An 18,997-nucleotide genomic window follows, 5' to 3' on the forward strand; every position below is an offset into this window, starting at 1 on the left:
TCAACAGACAGCACTTTTAAAGCCTCATTTATAGAGGTCAACAGCCAAATAAAAGTTGATTTGGGGTTTGGTTACCCTTTAAAAAGACAGCAGAACAGAAAGGATAATTCTGAGAAATAAAATGACTGTGTAATAGATCTTTATTTCTCAATAGACGTGTTTGGGATTCTAGCTTCTTGGAACCAGTGGGTACTTCCTGTTTGGAACACCAGGAGGGTCGGGTCATACGGGTTTCATATACAGTCAATGGATGAGTTTAAAATGGCTCGTGTTGCTGATGTAAGAGGAGGATGACAGGATGTCAAAAGTCAGCGGAGAAACAATCACTGCTGTTTGGTTATTCTGTCCTGCTGCTTTGCGTTCTCTGTAGGGCATCCAATGGCCTCGTCGATGTTTATTCATTTACTCGTCTTTCTGCTTCAGTCGCTTTTTCATGACTTCTCACTGCTCTATAAGACTGTAGGTCCACTTTGGATAAAACCACCAAAAATGCTTAGTTCCCTGCAGACCTGAACGTTTTCCTGTTCTCCATAAAGACAGGATCCGTTAAGCATCTTACCAAACACAGACCAGGACTTCTCCTGAACAATCCTCTCCTTTGTGAGTTACTTGTAGGTAAAAAGCATGAAGACGTGTTGAGAAGTGCAACCCGGCACTTTTGCGTTCCCATTTCTCCTCTTTATTCACCTGCAAAATGGTGCATTGTCTCTCAGTGGGATCAAGACAGAAAGGAACCATTCTCCTGCTGTGAAATCATGATGCAAAGCATCCGATTTTTTTGAACCACAAAACCCTCCGGAGTTCCTAACAGATCCAGGTACGCTGATATAAGAGCCCCAAATCAATAGAAGCCAAACCTGCTTAGACGAGCGCCGCTTATCTTTGCCAAACAACGCCCGTCGTCTTTTGTTCCGCCCATGAGAGGCTTTCTGTCACACCAGCACAGATGTGGTGAGCAGTTTTATATTAAAACACTTTGTTGGGGAATAAAAGTTTTTTCTGGAAGCGGTGTGAACACCTTTGTGTCAGCACGCCAAAAAACCTACACGTGAATGACGTTTATCAAATTAGCTCTTGAATACATTCCAGCCCAGAAAGGGCATAAATTAGCATTCATGAATGACAAATTTGTTTTTATAAACGTCCGGCGGTAAAGCGGCGCCCGTCTCTTATGCCTGATAGCATTGTGCGCCGGGACGACGGGGATGTGTTTTTACAGCTTTCTGTGCTCCCCGCGTCATCTGAACTGCCTGAAGGTTGAAAGCCCCAGCCACTTCTTTGTGTCTGCCCCACTAAACAACAATCACACGTGAGCGGTGGGGATTCAGCAAAGGTGCTGATGCTTACGGAAAGTCAGGAACTAATGTGAGGAAGGTAGAAAGATGAAGAATGGAAAGAAAAAATATCAAGATGGGCTGAGAACCTTTTCCTTTTTTTTTTGGTCCTGTCTACGTGACCTTGAACACGGCACGAGGAGAGCAGTAAATTGTGAGACGTCTGTCTGCCTCCAAGAGACGACCGCTGCTCCACAAGCTGATCTTCTGCGCGAGGATGAATGGAAAGAGCTGTCTGACATCTGCTTAGAGATACACAGACAGGTCCGGGTGAAAAATGAGACGGGCTCCCGGGCAGACATGGAAATAATGACTGTAGCCACGCTGTGCTCTGGTCGGCTCTCTTCCAGCACAGCCAGCAGTTTGTACTCACGGGAAAACAGAAGAGAGCGTTCGTTTTCTGTTGTGAGAGTTTTGTAACTTAACCAAATCGCAGGTTGGTAGTTCTTCAATTCTCAGGTGCGTTTAAGGAGGCCCGGAGGGGAGCGACAAAACGCCATCGGAGCATCGAGTGAATGAATGCAGGATCCAGTAGAGCAGAAGTGTAAAGGTCCAGGCCTCAGGGGCCTGCTGGTTTTACAGAAACCTCGCACTTCCTGCTGCTGATTACCTGGGTTAGGTATGCAACTAAAGATTTGCATAACGGAGTTGATCTGCAGAGACGACAGCAGCCAACACTCAGATGGACATGTCTGCCTCTTTGACCAAAGAGGTTCCCCAAAGAAATCCATCCAGATATGTCTATCCAACCATCAATCCATCCATCTATAAATTGATCCATCCATCCTCCATTAATTTATTCATCTACTACCCCATCCATCCATCCATCCATCCATCCATCCATCCACCTATCCATCCATAAATCTATCCATCAATTTATCCATACATTTATTCATCCATTTATCCATCTTTCCACCTATCCATTCATAAATCCATCTATCCATAAATCCACCATTCATCCATCCATTTATCCATACATTTATTCATCCATCCATCAATACATTATTTCTTCTGTCCATCCACCCATAAATACATCCATCATCCATTTATAACCTCATCTATATTTGTTAATCCTTATATCGATTCATCAATCCACCTATCCATACATACAGTAAATCCTTTTATCCATTCATTCTCATCCATCCTCCCATAAATAGATCTATCCCTTAATACATCCATCCACCTACCCATCCATAAATCAATAGATCCATCCAGCACTCAATCCATCCAACCAAACAACCACATATCCATTTATAAATCCACCTATCAATTCACCAATTCCTAAAACCAATCATCCTTCTCTCAGTCTACCAATCCAACCATCCATAATCCATTTGCCAAACCTGCTTCATTCCTGATGGGGTCACAAAATCCCTGAAGTTTATCCCAGTTACTGAAGGGCGAAGGTGGAGTACACCCCTTGGACAGTTCACCGGTCCATCACATAAAAAATAGGTCATGTTCAGGTTTTTTTATTCATTGGGTAATCTGACCAAATCTACCAAATCCACAGAGCTCCACCTGTCGTGGGGTTTTCTTTAGGCACTTCCATCTCATCCATCCATCCATCCATCTTCTTCCGCTCATCCGAGACCGGGTCTAAGGGGCAGCAGTCTAAGCACAGATGCCCAGACTTCCCTCTTCCTGGCCACTTCCTCCAGCTCCTCTGGGGGGACCCCGAGGTGTTCCCAGGCCAGCAAAGAGAGACTTAGTCTCTCCAGTGTGTCCTGGGTCTTCCGCCCAGTAGGACATACCCGGAATAGCTCACCAGGGAGGCGTCCAGGAGGCATCTGGACCAGGCACTCTCCCAATCCAAAAACATTCTTCATAGAATAATTGGTAGATCTAAATTCTCTCTAGAGTTAATAAAAAATAAAATAAATAAATGCTCTGCCCTCATCTCTGAAGCAAAATTTGAAAGAACTCCCACCACTCTATAGAAACTATGTCCAACAAAACAACACATTTTAAATAAAATTAGGGCTAAAAGTAGCATAATAATAATTAAAAGACCACTAGGAACGTTTTTACAATAAATCAAAAGATGATCAGGGTTACTTTAAGAAGTTTAAAACTGAACAGATTTGTTTCTGAGTTTCATGTTTCACCTTTTTAGATTAGTAGTTAGTTAAACAGACATCAGGTTTTTCATGAGATTTTTGGAGTTCTGTGAGCTGATGCCTTTCAGGTAACAGATAAACCCATTTCACATTCGCAGACGGAGAGTTTAACGCTGTTTTGCGACTTCCAGCACTTCCCCCGTTGTTCTGAGATCAGAAAATGTTCGGTAGACAGAAATCCTTACGTCTGTGGCAGGGATGTTCGTGAACAGAGAGCTTGCAGCCGGCGCTCACGGCGAAGCGGAGCGGGATTTATGAACGTTACAGGCCTCATTGTGTCAGCAGCTCTTCAGCTGAGAGACGACGACACTTGAGCTGCAGGAACGTAAAAGAGGTTAGCACCTAATCCTAATGTTTATGCTTTGACACCTGTGACAGCACGCTGACTCACGCTGATGTTCGGAAGGGTGCTGGCAAGTCTGTGTGGGTTGAGATGATACAAAGTAGCCACAAATTCCTCTTGGGTTGTCACCGAGAAATAAGTCTTTCTGGCCTCTCATCAACTCTGTCAGTAGCTCGGTCAGTAATAGTACACCTTACGAATAACGAGTGGGTTAAGGGTACACAGCATCACTAATACGTCATCAGTATGACTAACTGATCTTTACTAATTCTTCACAATACACTTATACAGGCGCAACAATGGCACATTCCATTTTCATGACATCCCTTAAAAAATACACTGGAAATAAAGTTTGTAGTTTTTGAATGGTGTTAGCATGTTGACCTCACAAAAGTGCCGTTTTCCTGCACATTTTTAAACACAATATTGCAAAAATGTTATACATAAATTGTTGGTACAAGCTGTAAAAAATAGAATGACGTACTGGGACAACACATATTGATGTTTGGTTGAAGACCCCACTACGTCACTTTTTGACATTTTGGGGGTCCTCAACACGTTGTTTTATGACGTGCTGGCGGTTTGTAAAATAAAGGATCCGCAACCCTCAAGATGCGGTACCGGACACGGACTGGTCCTCAAGACGCCTCCAGTACTAGTCCCAAATCCAGTACTGGTACCCTATCCCTAATCTGACACTGGACGTGGTACCGGATGCTGTGCTGAATGCAGTATTAGAGGTGGACTGGTCCCCGGGACATGTCCAGTACCGGTACCCAAACATGGTGCCGGAACCCTAACTTGGCACTGGACGTGGTACAGGATGCGATACCAGACAGGGACCGGTCCCCAGGGCATGTCCAGTATCAGTACCTGAAACCTGGTACTGGTACCCTAACCCTAACCTGGCAATGGACACAGTACTGTATGTGGTACCAGTCGTGGACTGGACCCCAGGATATGTCCAGTACCTCTACCCAAGCCCAGACACAAAACGGTGCCAAGTTAGGATAAGAGTACTGGTTGGATTATTGGTGCATCCCGGTACTGGGCTGGTTCGGATTTGCGGTCTAGAGGTTGGAGACTCCTGATTTAATCGAAACAGCTAGAACGTCAAAAAACAACGAGTTGGGGAAACCCAAAACGCTAATTTTTGACGCGGAGAGGTCCTTAACCAACAGTCAATTTTAGACAACTTGGGAGTGAGAATGTGTAGACTATAAATGTGGACGTGTTTAACAAAAACCCTCTGTTACCAAGGAAATCGGAAAATTTACATTTGCAGATTGTTTTAAAAATTACATAGATGTGTTTATCACCCAGAGGCAACCAAAAAATAAAATAGTTGCTATGGAGATGCATCAACAGAAAACCTTTTATTTTGAATTTTAGTTACAGTTGCCCAGCTGGTGAGGGCAGGGGCAGATAGCACTTGAAGGTCATAGATTGCCACTTGTTGCTTTAATTTTCAATTTTGAAAAAAATAAATAAATAAAAGAATAGGTTTTTCTTCAACAAGGTCTTTTGGGTGTTCATAAACTTTTCCTTAAACACTTTTATTTATCATGTTTTCATATTCGTGTTGGTGCAACAATAAAAAGAAGGAATCATTAATAATAGATTGCAGTTTGCATCTGTAAAAGCTGCTTTCATGCGACGCTTCCTAACGTAACAATTGTTACTGCCAGATGCAATTTAACCGCAGATGTTACGATATAACCCCAACGCCAAGTGCAAGGGCTTATGGGAGACAGAGTCATTTGTGAATACACATAGGTGTTTGGGACAGGCCTGGAAATTTTTGATGTCTGGCGTTAAAAATAGGATTTTTCTTCAAACGTAAGCAGGGAGATGGTGTCAAAGGCGCGCGTCACCTCCCCGCGTGCAGCTTGGCAGGCATCGCACAGCCTTTTGCTCATTCAATTCCCTGTGTTTAAATCTGACACGCGGGGTTTTTGTTTTTCGCTCTCCCTTCACCGAACCGAATGTGTCGGTGTCAGCGGGGAATTGCCGGATGAAAAGATTTCCGTCAGCTCTTTCTGCTGCAGAGATGAATTGAACTCAGATGTGTTTGTTGGAGCCGTACAGCATGCATCATAATGAAATCATCTCTTTTTTTTTTCTTTTTTTTAAGGCAGGGAATCTCTGTGTAAAAAAAATAATTTAAAAATCATTTTCATCATTTGCACTGCTCTACTTACCACAAATGTTCAATCTTCATCAAAGTTTGCTTTATTCTTTTGAAGACTTGTATGATTTACTGTTAATGTAGGGGTTTATTTTTATTTTATTTTACCCATCATCCTCTAAAATGACATAATTTGAAAAGCATTTGTGTCATCCTGCTCAGATTTGCTGCTTGGAATGCAAATCTACAGTAAATGTGCAGATAAGTACAATCAGATAGAGATAAAGAACCAAAGCTGAAGTATAAACTCTGATTGGAGTCAAAACATAAAAAAAGAAAAACGTATTTAGAAAATGATTTAGTTATTTAGGTAAACCTCCGAACACATCCGACTGAGGATTTTTCCCACATCTGTGACATTTAGAATAGATTTTGTTTTTAATAGGCTTGGGTTTTCCTCCTCAGCTCTGAACAGAGGTCGGTTTTGGATCACTCCGGATCCGTACCACAACGACGACAACATCCAGATTGGTCGTGAGGTCAAGATATCGTGTCAGGTACGACCACATGACGCCGCCTGCAGCAGACACAGATACATTTGTGCCAAATCTTTCTATATTTTAATCAAATGGAAGAAATTGGAAAGAGTTAATGCAACCCTTTGAAAACATCATTTTTTTTTCTTTTCAGCAAAATTTGCTGTTTTGAGCTTCACTGCTTTTATCTTTATCATTCAAACTTACATCGCCTGCAAATTCCACTCATTTTTCAAAGGTGGGCGGAGCCTCTGAAGTCTTTTTTTTTTTTTTTACTATTGGCTGTATGTTTCAAGTGATAGACTAGTCACCCTAATATTTTCTAGTTCTGCATGTGCACCGAATGCTACTTTTTTTACAATAATTATTTGTGTTCCCTTTTTTTTGTTTACAACTTCATTTATTTTGACCAGATTCACGAGTTTAGGAAAATGTAACATGAGGGCTAATACAGCAAAGAAAAACATAGTTACAGACCATAAATAAATAAAAACAAAAGAACGAAAATGAATTTGCATTTGATGTGTTCACTCAATAAATGCCAAATTAATGTAACATTATCATGACGTTAAGATCCATCCCACATGTATTGATATCATTTTGGGCTAAAACAGAATAGGATTTGCAAATGAAAGAGCAGTGGACTGCAACACAAATTACAAACTGTTTTCCTTATAAGATTTGTCACAAATGTAACTCCATACAATCAGATAAAGAACGAGCTGTGTGTTCCAGGTGGAGGCGACGCCACCCGAGGAGCTGACGTTCAGCTGGTTGAAGAACGGCCGCGCCCTGCGGAGCTCCGAGCGAATGGTCATCACCCAGACGGACCCCGATATCTCTCCTGGAACCACCAACCTGGACATCATTGACCTCAAGTTCACAGACTTTGGCACGTACACGTGCGTGGCGGCGCTGAAGGGGGGCGGCATTCCCGATTTTAGCATTGACGTCAACATCTCCTCCACAACAGGTGAGCCTCACAACCCCCTACGTCATACAACCATTAACCCCACCCCCACCCCGCATCACAGCTGCATTACTGCTACGTCACTCGAACGTTGGGAAATGAACTGCAGCTCAGTTGAGAAAATGTGCAAAAAAGCATCTGGGCTACGTCTGTTCAGCAATACAAGTCAAATTTTCTATTCCATTATTCTACCATAGATTTAATTGCTAAGAGGGAAAGTTTTAATGTGTTTTCAGCAGAACAGAGTTAAGTTTTGCATCATTTTACATGGTCAATGGATACCTAAAATACAGTATGGTGCGGATATAAACTTAAATGAATAGTATTCTATGGATTTTTATAATTTAATAATGTTACTTTTGTGCATTTTCTGCACTATAAGCACAACATAATATGTTTTAACTTATGTCATAAATATAATATAAGGCACTACAGATTATGAGGTGTTTTTGTTGTTTTTTTTTTGGTAAAAAATAAGGCTTTTGAGTGCAATCATGGTGCGAAAAAGGCTGTACTTAAAAAAAAGGGGGATTTTGAGGATTTCAACTAGCACAGGCCTACTTGACCTTTACATAAAGTCTAAGGGGGCAAACATAAACCCCAAACCAAACTTTTTTTGTGTAATTTGAGTTTTAAGCTTCAGTCCACCATCGCTCCATCAAACTAGCCGCCTCCACCTCTCCTCCAACTAACATCTGCCCACAATGTAACCAGCACTCACACGTCACATCCGACCGCCTCGCCGCCTTCACCTTCATCTCAGTAGTTCCAGTCATGGCTTCTGGTGCTGACCTGAAGGAAAAGCTCGACAGAAATATCTTTTTTTGTCATGAAAGGACGAGCATGGAGCTTAAAAAAAGACATACAGAAGTGTTGTCAAGCATTGTGTTCTGGGATTTAAGCATCAATCTCCTTTTTTTGGTTTGATGAGATTCTTAAGCTACGTATGCACCGGGCATGTGTGGTGCGTTCAAGAACGAGCTGAACGTGGGTTTTGTAGCCAGTTTCAGAATATCTGATACTACGGATTTATTCACGTAGAGGTCAAAAACAAACTTAAAAAGCATAAAAACTGATGTGTAAATGTAAAAGTTTTATATGTGGAAGCCTAAAATGCAAAGTCTTTTAATTGGAAGTTGTTGCTCAAGCGTTTCTGAACCCAATGTGAATGTAATGTAAACACCAGGATGATGGCACGGTCAATAACGTGCTGAACAAGCGTTTTTTGAACACACTCTTAACATATGGTGTTCACACTGGACTGTTTCTACCCGATTCTAGTACTTAAATCAAAATGTTAAAGTGATGCAAATCTCACGAATTTCACTCCAGGCTTTTTCTTTAGTGTCACAAATCCACCCGGTCACAAAACTTAATTATTAATTTTTCCTTCCAAACAATATTTAAACGGTTGGAACTTCCAGGTTTTGAAACAGGCGCCACCCAGACATCATTACCAAAGAGTCCCTCATTGGTCAACTGGTTTATCTCTTAACGCATGCATAATCGCTGTGCGTTATGTATGTAGCGCCTGAAAATAAACTTAAAGAATTAGCTAGCAATGCTTGAGTTTTGAACACGGAAGCCCAAAATGTATTCATTTACACATGCGTTGACATAAAATGTGCCTGAATTCCTTCCCTACTCATTTTCTAGTGCTGTTCAAGTCTACAATTCCAAAATCGAGTGCCCTAGAAATTTCCCAGAACTCTTTGCAAAAACTAGTGTGCGTTGATGCTCACTATATTAGCGAATATAGACCACAATGCATTGCAGTTGAACAATTTTTGCAAAAAAAAAAACGTGATTAAATGTAATTTTTAAACAAACCGTCCACGTTTTTATCATAAGTGGAGTCATAAATAAACATCGTGAAATGTTCGTATTGATTCGATTTTCACTTTGTGAAACCGGTGACATCATATCCTGTAGCGTTTGTAAAAAAGGAAGAAAAGTAGTGAGCATGGTGTCCGAATTGCTTTTAAGATCCAGGGCTCTGAATATCCCCACACTATATAGTTCTTTAGTAGTTTGGGGTTACGGTGGGAATTCTGACACACGGACTTTTGTTGAAAGTGGTCACTTGAACTTTTCCAAGCCCGGTGTGAACGTAGCATGAGACTGTAGATGAACACAAAACAGGAGATAACAACAAATAAGTTTGTAGAAAGAACATGTCTGAAGACAGGTTGTTTTCTTGGTTTATATTCGGAGGTTGAGCTTCTTTTCCCTGCCTGGAGCTCTATGATCCCAACTGATCCTTGTGTTCCAGAATGAAGGATTCCCAAAGTTCTGCAGGCGTTCTCCGTATCTGCAGCTGCTTTCAGTCGACTGGTGCCTGCTTGAAACTGATAAGTGACTTGTGGTTTGTATAGTGGGGCGGTTGCAGCGCGCTTCCTCCTCACACAGACACACTCCGACTGTTGTTCTTGTGTGCTTTATTTTTTATTCCTCAGACCTGCTGCCACTCACTGCAACAACATGAAAGCAGTGAGGCAAACCCGGACGTGTAATTACTGTTTGATAATTCCTCCGCTCTGAAACAGTGATCAGCCAAGATTGTTTCATCATTATCTTTTAAGGAGTCTCTCCTTCTGGAGAGGCTTGCCAGCGCTTCAGCGCGGATCTTTCAACATCCAAAAAAAAAAAAAAGTATTAACGAGGAGGATCAAAACAACATGCTGCAGTCTAGCTGAAAGCAGTGAAAGGTTTGATCGGAGCTGGCTTCTTCTGCTCGCACCTTTGCAACACGGGGGAACTTTGCCGGCGCTTTGGCGTGGATGCGAAGCAAGCATTTGCTGCAGCAGCTCCTGTCAGTCAGATTGATGTCGCGGATCAGCTGTGGAGCGTGCTGCAGCTGCTGATGATCCAGGAGCCCGTTCAGAACTCTGAGCTCGCGTTCTGTAGCATTCAAAGGCGTACATCCAAACTCCCCCAAAAAAGGTGTTCAGATGTTCAAATTGCAGCAAAAAAATTGACAGATTGCAAAATGTATTTTAAGAGTTTCTCAAAAAGATTTTTTTTTTTTGGCATTCCAGCTCCTCTCACGCACTGCAGTAAATAAATAAATAAAAGACTGATAAATAATCAATTCAATCCCCCGCCCCCTTTTTTCTTAAAGGAGCAGCTAAACATCCCAACGGCTCATGGAACAAATGATTTCCTGAGTTTATCGGCGTGTGAACTCGGCAACCGCTGCTGAAAGTACAGCTTTAGTGGCAGAAAGTGAATGGAGAGGATGAATGCTGTCTGTAGTCGTGGACGTAAACTTAGATGTTTGTTCCCATTCGCTGGTTTTAATAAAACCTTTAGTGCACTCAGACTATGGAGTCTTTTCAGTATCCTTCTTTTTCATCTTTTTCCCAGAATGTATTCTTGTAAAAAATGATCAAACTTGTTTATTAAGATTAATTATCCAATTAGGAAACAACATGTCTAAATCATTCACTGTATGTGAGAACTGGACTGAGTGACTTACTTCCGGTTCCAACAAAGTCTGTTCAGGTGCAATGTTTTTTTTTTCGTTGGAACCAGATGTCCTCGGTTAGCTCTTATTGTGAGTCAGTTTGAGTCAATGTTTCTATGACGCTATGCTAACCATCCCACCGGATGCTAGCTGTGCTAATTTGGGTCCGATAAGCCTGCTACACTCTTTTAGAGTGGCCCTGAGGTGCAAATTACTATATACTTATATACTAAATAAATAACGATAAGTTAAAAAAAAATCAGAAATTGAAACCAAATTCCAGAAATCAAAACATTATTAAAAAAAAAATACTAAAGTGAAATAAAAATAAAAATTCATTCCCAGAAATCAAAATGAAATGTTCAAAAACTGTAATGTTAGGTTGTATGGGACATCACTGATTGGATAAAAATATTTGTTTACCTTTTCAACCAAAACCAATAATATTTGGCACTGAAATATCTTCCAATAGACAATATTTTTGTACGTTTCTACCACATAAATCACGTTTGGTGTAAACACAGCGTCAAAAATCCTTCTGCTTTCTCTCTTCTTCTAAACTTAGATGTCATTATCCAATCGGCTATGTCCCCTAATACCTACAGTTTTTTATATTTTATTTTGATTTCTGGAAATTACTTCTATTTTCCGAAATGTTTTTATTTTTACATTTTGTTTTTTTTGTTTCGTAAGATGTAATATTATGTTTTCAATATGTGTTTAGTTTTGTCAATTATCATTATGATCGTTTATGTCTTTTTAAGTTGTGTTTTCTTCACTGCCATCGCAGTTTTTGTTGTCAACTGTTGGATTTATTTAAAAAAAGTTTTAAAAAAAGAAATCATGTAAAGCTTGACAGGGGGTGGATTGTCCCTCCTTGTGCAGAAAATCTCTAAATAAGGCTCCACAGCACCTGGTTCTCTAAGCTTGTAGCCTCTCATGGACCAAATCCGCACAGTTTTTGTTTTTCTCGCCTGCTGTCCTGAAGGGGGAAAGCTCAAACCGCAATTAAAGGTCTTAATGAAGGAGATTAGAGCAGATTACCAGGCAGGTCTGGTTGGGCCCGGTGCCGGAGAGGCGGCTGGTAAACATGGGAGGATGCAGAGCTGAACACTGGTTTCCAAACCGGAGCTTATAGCAACCTCAGGGACCTCCATGTCGTCACAGCGCTTCCCCTTTTTGACGAAGCTTGCAGATGTCACAGGACCATGGAGGAGATAATCAGAACCAAAAAAACGTAACAGAAAGAGAAGCTGCATCAATGTTCACTGAGTGGATCAAATCTGGACAGTTGGAGCTAATTGTTACCCATAAAGTGTAAATTTGGAGTCACAACAGCTGAATATTTGTCAGCTTTTAGTGCACTCTTTGCCGATAAGCCGCTTGCCTCTTCTTGCACTTATCATAATGGGTTTAGGAGTGCAGCGTGAATCATATTAATCCTGTAAACGTCTGAGGCGAGATAAGTCTGTTCTGGTTTCAGATGTAGCGACTTCCTCCGTGAAGGCTTCCGGCCGCCTCCGGCTCAAAACATCAATACTTGGCTCTTCCTGGTGTTTTCTGCGGCTCCACTTCATTACTGGAGCCAATCAATTAGCCGCTCTAATGATTGAAAGACGAGCGTCTTTGATAAAACGCACTTCTGCTCTGAAGGAGATCTGAAGCGGACGGCGGCCCCGCCGGCCGTTACTTTGACGCTCATCCGCCGCGAGCTGCCGTCAACCCGGTGACTGGACCATGTGTGACTTTTAATGGACAGCGTGACCAGCAGCGCTGGGCGCTCTTTTCCGTGACCTTGAAGAGGAGAAACCTGTTCTCCATCCTGACTGACCTCCAGGGGAAAATTGCACTGAAGCACGATTCACGCCACTTTTCTGTAGATCTACATTAATAAAGACAATTAATAATTTTTGCTTTGGTAATCTTTAAATAATTTCTCCATCTGAGATACATAAATGGTTCCAAAGTTCTTTCCATCGCTGCTGATGCTCCTTCAATAAAAGTCAAAGTAATAACTAGAAAGTTCCCAACTGGGTTGTGTAATCAGAAATTTATTACTTTACTTCTCAAGATGAATATCTCGAGGAAATGATATAACTTTTCAGATTATTAGTGTTTTTATTGAAGCCAGCCGCAGTTGGAGTTCATAGCTAACGGAGAAATCCTTCAGACTAAAAGGAAGCTTAATAAAAACACAAACATACTAACAAGCTAAAGTACAGTCAAAATAGTATTGATAAAAAAATATTATAAAAAATAAAAAAAAATGTAAATTCCAAATATTTTTTCGTGTCAACAAGTAAAGAAAGTAAAACGAAACACACAAAATATAAACATATAGACTTCTATAAATACACAGCATTTTCCACACTATTAAAAACAATTTATAACGTGGAGTGCCAAATTAATTAATGTTTTGTTTACTGATGTTGAAGCGTTTTTAAGAGGTACTTGGTGCTCTGTCAAAAAGTCAGTATGATTTTTTTACGTGTCGCAAACAAGGTTGCATTGTATTGTGAAAAGGCTAATGTGGCTAACGTGTAGCTGTGTCGAAGTGTGTGTTTACATATTATGAACAAGTTTAGGATTTAGAATGGTCACAGCAACGTTTGTTTTAGCTATATCAGTCTGTTTTTATACGTGTTGTAAACAAGGTTACATTGTATTGTGAAAAGGCTAATGCTGCTTACGTTTAGCGGTGTCGGGTTTTTTTACGCGTTATTGACAAAGTTGAGAGTTAGCGTAGTCACAGTAACGTTTGTTTTAGTGGTGACAGAATGGTGTTTTTTTACGTGTTGCAAACAAAGTTGGGAGTTACGGGTATTGTTAATACGCTAGCACCGCTAACGTGTAGCGGTGTTTAAGTGTGTGTTTTTACATGTTATTAACAAGTTTAGTTGTTAGCGTAGTCACAGTAATGTTTGTTTAAGTGATATCAGTCTGCTTTTTTACATGTTACAGTGAATATTGGGAGTTACAGGTATTGTTAATATGCTAGCATGGCTAACTTACAGCGGTGTCAAAGTGTGTGTTTTTACATGTTACTAACAAGTTCAGGAGTTAGCATACTCACAGTAACTTTTGTTTCAAGGTGTTGTGGATATATTCACGTGGCTAATAATTAGCAAGCTACAAACAAGTTCTAGAATTACTGTGAATGCAGTTATTGAAGTCTGACTGACAGATTTCTCTCTAAGCAAACAATGGGCGACAGTGGAGAAGAAAGTTCCTTCCAAATGAAAAGAATCGGAAGACATACAAGGTTGTAACTTAAGGAAAAGTACAGTAACTAATTAAGTTTTGCTAAATTATTCCAGGAATTTTAACCATTTAAAGTAACACTCCAATGTAAATTATATATTTTTAATTGTGTCAATATGTTCTTGCTGCATATTTCATATGATGGAGGACATATATTAAGAAAATTAGGCTTCAATCTATAATTCTGGGTATTTTTTTTGTCAAACTATTGTGAATCAGGAGCAGATGAAAAAAATCCAGTTTGAAAAAGCCTCAAGGGGCTGCGTGAATTCTGATGCATACGCTTGCCGATAAATGGCTCAGATATTGTTCGCCATTTTTGCAGCATTGGTAATGTTAGGTTAGGGTTTGGAGGAGATGTAAGCTAGCCGGACGACGTGAAAACAAAAGGATCATGGGAAATGAGAACGGACTTACTCCATGCCAAAAGTCCCAACATCAACTTAGAAGGGAATTTTTAAGGAACTCCTGTTGCACTGCAGAAGTTACAGTATTTTCTACAAAATTATAGTTTTTATAATGTTTTTTATGGTGTTTTTTTTGGGGGGGGTGGCATAATTGTGATCAAAATATAACTGGGAAAGCTTTAAAAAAAGAGGAAAAGATGATTGAAGTAGCAGATAAAACTCTACAAACTAGCGTAATTATTTCACTGTTTCGAGTTTGACTTTTTCGGCCTCTAATTCTGACAGAGAAAAGTCACTGCGCATTTTTGCAACACTTCATGCTAGTTAAAGGGTTAATGTGTCATTAATGCCCGTTCATGGTTCTGGAGGTGGATCACTCTTCAATCCACCAGGCTTCTGTTTGGACTAAATAGGACCTTCTCCTGAGAAGCTCCTATTGCACGAACCATATTCTTCGGCTAGAGTCGAATGCGTCTCCTAACCTTTGCATTTAAAAATAAAACAGCTTAGGGTGTAAAGTGAAGTGATGAGCGTCTCCGAGGTTTGTGGTGAGCCAGAAGTGGCTTTAACATCAGGCGCACAACAGCTGGGCGGCTGTCCCGAGACGTCCCTAACACGGGAGTGGTTGACGGCGTTCTGGAGGCGTGCACACCACCCCAACACCTGTGCTGATTCAAGGTTGACAGCGTTGGTGGAGGTGCAGCGGCGCCACTGCAGCCTGGCTTCATAAATCATGTTAATAAGCCAAGGCAACCCAAAGATTTCTGCCCACGGACTCAGCTGCTCCCCCTGCTGTCGCACTTTACAGACAAACCCATATGGGAAATCACTGCAGCTGGATGTTGGGTACTGGACGCCATAGGGGGAGCAGCTCCAGTCGAGGAGGCGTCACACAACGCCAAAGCCTTGGATGTTGCAGCAGCAACAAATCAGGCTGCAGCCCAGGAGAGGGGAGCCGGCTGTTGTGCAATCTGAGCCGCACACATTCATCCGGGTATCAAGAGCATAAGACGAGGTACACAAACTCAGGTGGAGAGGACTCACACTCACACTCTAACACAGACAAGTGTGTAGCTGCTGTCAGCACTGAGCCAATTTTAACACAGCTGTGGATGTTGCTTACACTTCATCTATTCTGAGTGCAGATGCAGCGTCCCCATTTGCCGGACACGCGCGTGCGTGCGCGCACACACATGCTGTGTGACAAACGTGCAACCCTCCGGAGAGCCCCCGTCCCCTGAGGCGTGGCCTCACTGGAACAGAGAGTCCTGCTGCTCTCTGACCATCTCGTTAGCTTCCAGTCATCTGAAAGGCGCGCTCTCACACGTTCCGGGCCTGCAAGTGCCCGAGGAGTTGCCATGGCGACGGGGAGTGATGTCAGAGAGAGGAGGCAGCAGTGGAAATGTTGACTCTCAAAGACGCCCGTGCGCACAACTCTCTGGCTGTAAGAAGATGCTCATTAGCAGATGTTTCCCCGCTGAAGGCTCCAGCTCGCAGCCTCTAGACGCGGAGAACCGTTCCCGCTGAGCAGACGACGAGGACCTGCCTCCATCGGGGTTTTCAAAGTTCACACAGTCACAGACGAGCCTTATTTGTGGGCAAGCGACACACAGCAGAGCTGGTGAGGCTGCCTAACAGCATGCTGCCACCCAGAGGCCCAGATGGAAAGCTCACATCCTCATCAGCCAGAGACTTGAGTGCGACTCGCATTCACAGCAGAGGCAGGGTGGTCGCTTCGGAGGGGAGATTGGCGGGGAGTGAGGAAAAGTGTGCACGCCGTGTGCTTCTCCGTCTCTGCGAGGTGACAGACAGTGACAGCTGATAACCGCTATCTGTGCAACCGATGCCAGCAAGGCGAGGATGGTGAGCGGCTAATAAGGCCGGCGGACGGGTGTAATGATGACAGCTGGACGAGCGCACCTCTCTCAGATGGAGACAACCACAGCAGCTTGAAGGAAATGGGCCAACAGCTGACACCTGGTCACAGCAACAAGAGGAAGCGCGTCAAACGTTTGTCGGCGCTTCACACGTTAAAGTCCCCCTCCGATGAAAATCATGTTTTTTGAGTTTTTAACATGTCTGTGTGGCATTTTTCTTATGAAAGAGAACAAATGTAATAAGAAATCATTTTGTTTTTGCATTTCCAAGTATTCCGAGTATCATGGGCGGGGCTACTCAGCTCAGCTCCAAAAGCCACGCCCCCTTAGAGGAGACTTTGGAAACAGAGGCTTCAGATCAACATGAAAATATCTTTTTAAGACATTTAGGTTGTGGGATTTTGGTTAAAAACTTCATAATCATAATAAAAACACGACAGGGAGCATTAAAAAAATGTCATAGGGGGACTTTAAGGGACATGTCGATGACGGGCTTAGGGATTTTGGGATGATGCAACCCATTTCGAATGTAAGTCGCAGCAGCCAAAAAATGCATGACAGAGAAGAAAAAAATCACATATAAGTGCAACACTTTTGAACTCATCTTTTCACGGTGAACGTTAGGACTGGGAGATACTGAACATTTGGGTATCGATCCAATAACCATCCGATACCGGTCAATATCGCAGATATCAATATCAATATTTTCCGTAATTGCGGTGGTTGTGACATGAACCTTTAAATCTTTTGATCTCTGAACTGTTTTTTGTTAATTTCCCTTTTTTAATTACTTGATAAACATAAAAACATAATTAGGACAATATTTTCAATTAAATGGAAAATCAAAATGTTTGACAATAGAAAAAAAAAACCTTTTACAAATATAAATGACTTCTTCGTCTTTAATTAGAACAACTAAACAGGTAAAAAGTAACTTGTCCAAAACAACTCAGCATTTAAATAGAGTGGAAATAGATTGAACAATGGACGTGATTTATGCATCAAATTTGCATCCGCCGCTTCCTTTTCAATGTAGGTCTATCGATGCTCAATGTTTGTCCAAAATGTGTTCACAAACTAGACTCTCACTTCGCGTGTGGGAGGAGCTACTGCCAAGTATTTAGTCTTATCAGCCAACACAACTCCACACTGATGATGACTCTAAACCAGCTAAAGGTCACACTATCACACTAATAAACTCTAATGGACTTGGTTAGGTTGGATTTTCATTTCAGTTTTCTACTGACCTAGAATCAACCAAACTGCATGAAAACTTAAAACCATAAGGCACTCTTAATGTCCTTTAATTTTATCCAAAATCAAGAGTGTCATGTGAGTTTTGTCTCTAACTGATCTATCTGTCTGAACGTTTTAATACAGGTGGTGAACTACTAACCCACATCACTTGGATTGTTGGAGCATTATGGGTACTGTAGTCAGGATTCTGGTGGAGTAATATGTACTGTGCTTCGACATATAGTTTTGTGTTTGATATGTTGGAACTGAAAAATGTTGAGTTATTTTCAATAAGGTTTGACTTATCTGTTGTGAGGAACTCAAACTGCAAATTGCAGGTAAAAGAGAACAAGAAGAACAACATAGCTTGTTAGAAAAACGTCCCGTCAACTAACCAATAATAGACATCTTTGTCCATCAGGGCATTCTGGGTAGTGTGGTCATACACCGTATATCTTCTAACAGTAGCCTGGGGGTTTAATCCAAAAATTGTCCGAATCATCTGATTCATTGCGTAAATGGTCATAGAGTCAAAGAGCCTGTGTTATTTCAATATCTCCTGATAAATATCTGATGTTAAAGGGTTAATGAATAAATAAAAAAGGAAATAGTGTTTAGTGTTTCTCTTCATTTGTTTGGTAATTTTGATGTAAGCATCATTGACAGGATAAAGCAGAGTCTTCTATGTGCTTTCCAGATCCACTTCTGTGTGTTTCCTGATATTTGACATTTGACCTTTAAATGCAGAGTTTAGTTTTGCCTCTACTCTGGACGGGAAACTTTATGCGTCGCTTTGAATTTTTTGGGGTCAAAATTGAACGTTTAAGACCAACTTTTAAACAGTTCCCTTTAAGCCTTCTTTCTGTTTCAAATCTAACAATGGCCGCTCTGAGCTCTTCTTGGACAAAAGACAGTTGGTGATTGGAAGCGACTGCAGGATTCTCTCTGAAACAAAAACGGCTCCAGCAGATGGCTGGACTATCTGTTTATGTGTGTGTGTGTGTTTTTTTTCTTGAGATTGCGGCGTGATTTCATCACCGCAAAACTTCACCGCGGCCTGATTCCATTCTAGCTGCAGCATTGTTGGGACGGAATGGCAGACATTCAAGGAAGCTCAACTGGGTTTCATCATTGCTGAGCAGATTATCAGTCCCAACTGCTGGCTTGGAACAGGATTTTTTTTTTTTTTTAGTACGAGACTCTCTCGGAGTGTGCTAATGGTTTGGACTCGCACAAAAAAAGCCACAAACACACACACAGTCCTCTCCAGGAGCTGCAGCAATCTGCCAGGTTTGCTAATTAAACAAATTTATTTGGCA

General features: G+C 41.5%; 1 protein-coding gene across 2 annotated transcripts in view; it reads left to right on the top strand.

Moving 5' to 3' along the window:
- mdga2a (MAM domain containing glycosylphosphatidylinositol anchor 2a) overlaps positions 1-18,997 on the top strand; it is a 215,292-nt gene that overhangs the window by 126,995 nt on the left and 69,300 nt on the right. For both annotated transcript variants that reach the window (XM_024290986.2, XM_024290983.2), the window contains 2 exons: positions 6,391-6,482; positions 7,197-7,434. In XM_024290986.2, coding sequence (XP_024146754.1) covers positions 6,391-6,482; positions 7,197-7,434 — 330 coding nt within the window. The remainder of the gene's footprint in view (positions 1-6,390; positions 6,483-7,196; positions 7,435-18,997) is intronic.

Source organism: Oryzias melastigma, linkage group LG24 (assembly GCF_002922805.2).
Source record: "Oryzias melastigma strain HK-1 linkage group LG24, ASM292280v2, whole genome shotgun sequence".
Classification (NCBI taxonomy): Eukaryota; Metazoa; Chordata; class Actinopteri; order Beloniformes; family Adrianichthyidae; genus Oryzias; species Oryzias melastigma.